A 4,710-nucleotide genomic window follows, 5' to 3' on the forward strand; every position below is an offset into this window, starting at 1 on the left:
TCACTAATAATTTTTATATTGATGACTTTGGTACCTTGCATTATATTTCTTGTGGACAGCACTGATCTAGACTATATGAAAATCGCTATGTTTAAAAAGTCATGTTTAAAATTTTTTACTTTCATATCATTCTTTCAATTGCATTTTTATTATTATGAAAAAGTAAATCAGATTAAGTATTTATTCAGCACGAAGTGCGCTAATTCCTTCTCTGCACCTTCTCCTTTCTCCAAGTGGCTAAGCCCTTGCTAGCACCACCAGCAGAATGCAAGATCACAGGAAGTGAATACGCGGACATGGTGTGTGAGAGCACTGATGAGTGTGGCAATCAAATTAAACTTCTCACACACTACAAATTCTAGCTTTTTTTACCCTCCACTGTTTCCAGACCCATCTGTCCCAAATTCCACAATCAACCTTCAACTTCCTCCCAAGTTCTGCTGTGCCATGGCTTCCAGTGTGGAATAATAAGTGATGACTTTGCTCAGAGATGGGCTTGGCCTTGTGTTAATACTAGATTCTGTCCAGGCCCGAGAACTTTCATCCTTCAGGGTGGAGAGCTTCCTCTGGGAGAAGGGTTCAAATCCCAGAAGTCTGAACACTGCCACTCGATACTTCTTGGACATGATGTTGTACAGGATGGGGTTGATGGCAGCGCTGAGGTAGAAGAGGACGAAGGACACCAGGTTGCAGTACTGGCTGATCTGAGCAATCTCCAGGGAGCCAGGCTCGAAAGACTTGGAGAATAGGTATCGCCCTACGTGGAAGGGCAGCCAGCAGAGGATGAAAGCAAACACCACGACAGCTAAAAGAGCAATGGGAGAGTGAGCATCAGTTCAAGAAATGTCCTAGAACATCCCATTTTATTTGGAAGGCATAGTTTTGATTTGATTCTTTATGTTTGGACCACTGACTTCAGAGAAACATTATGTTCTGCTCTTTCTCATTCCTACATTTGCACCAAGATTGAGTCTGTCTGGAGCAACGGTTCAACCATTTTTAACTGAGCTTCCCAGTCATTCCTATTAACAACTTTTTGAGTGATTTTGTGATTGGTTTGACATATTGCTTCAACTGATCAGGCTAGTTATTCGCAATAGTTCGCCACTTTACATGCATTAGACACAACTAACACATGTGAGGGGAAGTGGCCACACTCAGCTATAGCTGTGTGTCAGCGCTCCCTGGGGCACAGAGTCCTTGGATGTGACATAGACTCATTAAATTAAAATCTCTAGGTAGGAGACCAGGACACCTGTTTTTTTCTCTTTGAAGTTTCACAGAGGACCGAACATACAGTCAGGACTGAGAGCCACTGAGAGGCGTCCTACAGTAGATATCGGTAAGGTGTAAAAGCCCATAAAATCAGCTGATCGTCATCCATTAATTATCATCAACCCAAGTCTTCATTTTGCCCATTTTTTCAAGACCTCTGCATTTCTAGATTAAGTTTTCAGAGTTCAGAAGTCAGAGGAAAAAGGACAGAAATATTTTAGTCCTTGTACTACTTTAGTGATTCCCTTCAAACGGTCAAGGCAAAATAAAATTGCCATTGGTGTTGAGACACCAGCAAGGATAATTATTGGCTTAAAAGAAAAGTGAAGGAAATTATTAAACTTATTCTCAAAACGAGGTTGCATAGTAGCACCTGACTGCCACAGTAGCCAGGGGAGTGTCAGAGACCTGGACAGCACTAGGTTTGCGATCTATTAGCTGTATTGTGGGCACTACTTGTCTAGAAAGTGACAATTTGGGGTCTTCTCTGACTAAATGATCACGTTAATATACAGGAGTCCAAGAATTGTAAAACTACAAATACACAGGTGGGCAAAAGTAGGTTCCAGTTGTGAATACATGAAACAGTTTATTTTTGTATTATTATTTATTAATTATTGTATTATTTGCATTATAACTGTAAGCCTACTTTTGCCCACTCTGTAAGTAAAAAATACAGAGTTAGGTAAAAGTAGGCTGACAGATGTTGTATGAATAATAACACCATAATTAATAAATAATGATACAAGAATAAACTGTTTGGTGTACCACAACTGGAAACCTGCTTTAGCCCCACTCTGTATTGACTATAATGTCCAAATAATTAAGCGTGTGGACTCCAGTTCTGAAAAAGCAAGCAGAATTAATATTTTGCTTGGGTGTGGAGACGGCCTGTATCACTTCACTCGTACCAAACACACACCCTTAAACAAGTGGAATCCATACCGTACGTGCTCAGCAGACTCCAGCTGTGACCCTGCACCCAAATGTTCCCGAAGGACCATTTGTGGAGGGACAGCAAGTCCTGCCTGCTTCCCCATGGGCTCTCTTTCTCATGTTGGAAACCTGCCTGTCCTAGCTTATCCTAGATCATGGACGTTTCTACCTGGAAAGACAGGTAATCAAGAAAGGAAATGGAGACTCCAGAACCGATTTGTCACTGACTTCCTCACAAAGCTGCACAAACATCAACAAGGTAAACAGAATTGATTTGATTATTTGATTTAAAAAAAAAATGCAGGGCACAAAGCAAATCCCAATACTAAAGAAAAATGAATCATCTCTGACAGAATTATCCAAATTGATTGTATCTTTGGTTAAATTTACCACTGAATGCTTCCTTGATTTAATGCCTGCTTTTCTTAGTGTAACTTAGATATCCACAAATTTTCTCGGAGGCAGCAAGCTTAACCTCACCTTTAACATTTAAAGATCACAGAGGATTTTTATAAAATATCCCAATTTTGAAGCAAAGTTTCTGGGCTGATATAAAAAGCTCATTTTAGGGAAATACATGAGTGGGGCATTTGTCCACGAAAGAAAGAAAAGCCAGGAAGAAAGAGACACAAAGGGGTAGAGACCTAAAGAGACTCAAGCCTGTGACCAAATTGGGAGGGGGGCAGAAATGGAGGGAGAGAGGAAGGGAGGGAGGAGGAGGGAAGGAGAAAGGAAGGGAAAGCAAAACAGACTGATAAAAACAGGAGCAAAAAAGTTGTTTAAAAAAAAAAAATCCGGGAGAGAGACAGGGACGCACACACCCGACAGAAAATCCAGGAGACCAAAGAAGGAGCTCAAGACAGAAGGAGGAGGGGAAGAAGCGTTGACGACCCGGAGAGACAGAGGCGGAGAGAAACGGGAGAGAGGGGCAGAGACCCGGGGAGAAGGCGAAAGCCTGGGGAGAGGAGGGCGCGCGGAGACCCACCCAGCATTTTCACGGTCTGCCGGTGGTTCTGGTCCCGGAGCGAGGCGGCCACCGCGGCCTCGCCGCGCCCCCTGCGCCACAGCTTCCTGCCGATGAGGCTGTAGAGCACCGTGAGGCAGAAGACGGGCAGGAAGAAGAAGACGCTGGACACCCACACCATTAAGGTGAGCAGCCCCGAGCTCACGGCGAACTCGGTGGCGCGGCACTCGTTGGTGTCCCGGGGGTCGGTGCCGTTCTCGTGCTCCACGCCCACCAGCACGAAGATGGGCCCGGCGCTGCAGAAGGCCACGGCCCAGATGACCAGGATGACCAGCTTCACCCGGCCTTTGGTGACCACCACCTTGGCCCGCAGCGGGAAGCAGATGGCGAAGTAGCGCTCGACGCTCAGCGCGGTGATGGTGAGCACCGTGGCGTAGGTGCAGCTCTCGCTGACGAACTGGAAGAGTTTGCAGAGCAGGTCGCCGAAGTTCCAGGGCCGGTACTGCCAGAGGCGGACGAGGTCGAGGGGCATGCAGAGGAAGATGAGTAAGTCGGAGAAGGCCATGCTGGACAGGTAGAGGTTGGTGGTGGTGCGCAGCTCGCGGAAGCGCGACACCACCAGCATGGTGAGCAGGTTGCCCGCGATGCCCACCACGAAGAGCGCCACGCAGGTGGCGGTGACGCCGGCCAACAGCGGCGCGGGGAAGAGCGGCAGCAGCTCATCCGCCAGCGAGTCGTTGTCGGGGGGAGCGTCCCAGCCCAGGTCCGGCAGCGTGAGGTTGGGCCCCGGCTCCTCCATCAGCGTCGCGTTCCACATGCCGCCCGCTCGACTCAACTGGCTCTGGGATGCGACGCGCTGGACCGCGCTGGTCCCCGAGAAGGTCGCCTTAGGCGCCGGAGAGTGCGAGGGAGGAGCGGGCGCGCAGGAAAGCTTGATGAGGAAAAAGAGGGAAGTGAGAAGAAGCTGAGGTAGAAGGTGACTTTGAGAGCCAAGGGCGGGGAGCAGTGGGGAAAGGGAGGCTTGGACACACACGCGCGCGCGCACACACACGCACGCACACACGCGGTGAGAACAGAGTGTGACCCACCGCTCTTTCTGGAACTTCCCCTTTCCTCCGCCCTCTCCCCCGAAGTCTCTCTCCCCGCACCCAGCATCTGGCCGGCCTTCACGCACGTACCTGTCACCGAGGCAGCCCCGCCAGCCCTGCCTCGTCTTCGCGTTCCTGCTCCAGCTGCATCTCGCACTTGCTCAAGCGTCCCGGGGCGTGGGGACCTCGGAGACCATGCACTGCGAAACGGGAGAGCGAGGCGCTCTCTCCACGGCTTTGCCCGCTGCCTGGCTAGTGTGGCTCAAAAGGGCTGGTCACACCCGGCGGGGGCGGGGGCGGTGGGGGCAGCGGGCACAACGCCTCCAGTAGCCGAGACCTGCGTTCTCCCTTAACAAGGGGTAGAGTTGGCTACGGACCTGGTGGGCGGAAGAAGCAAGGCCGCCCAAACTGAGCCTGGAAAATGGGGGTAGGGAGTTAAAAAAAAAA

At 49.5% G+C, this 4,710-nt stretch overlaps 1 protein-coding gene across 1 annotated transcript; it reads right to left on the reverse strand.

The window, feature by feature from the left end:
• Nucleotides 1-419: 419 nt before the first annotated feature.
• On the reverse strand, nt 420-4,028 carry GHSR (growth hormone secretagogue receptor). Its single transcript, XM_024565478.3, has 2 exons — nt 3,197-4,028; nt 420-805 (listed from the first exon to the last, which is right to left on the reverse strand). Exons 1-2 carry the CDS (start codon nt 3,990-3,992, stop codon nt 420-422), a joined length of 1,182 nt encoding a protein of 393 aa, XP_024421246.2. The 5' UTR covers nt 3,993-4,028.
• Nucleotides 4,029-4,710: the final 682 nt, after the last annotated feature.

The sequence above is a fragment of the Desmodus rotundus genome, chromosome 2 (genome assembly GCF_022682495.2).
Source record: "Desmodus rotundus isolate HL8 chromosome 2, HLdesRot8A.1, whole genome shotgun sequence".
Lineage (NCBI taxonomy): Eukaryota > Metazoa > Chordata > Mammalia > Chiroptera > Phyllostomidae > Desmodus > Desmodus rotundus.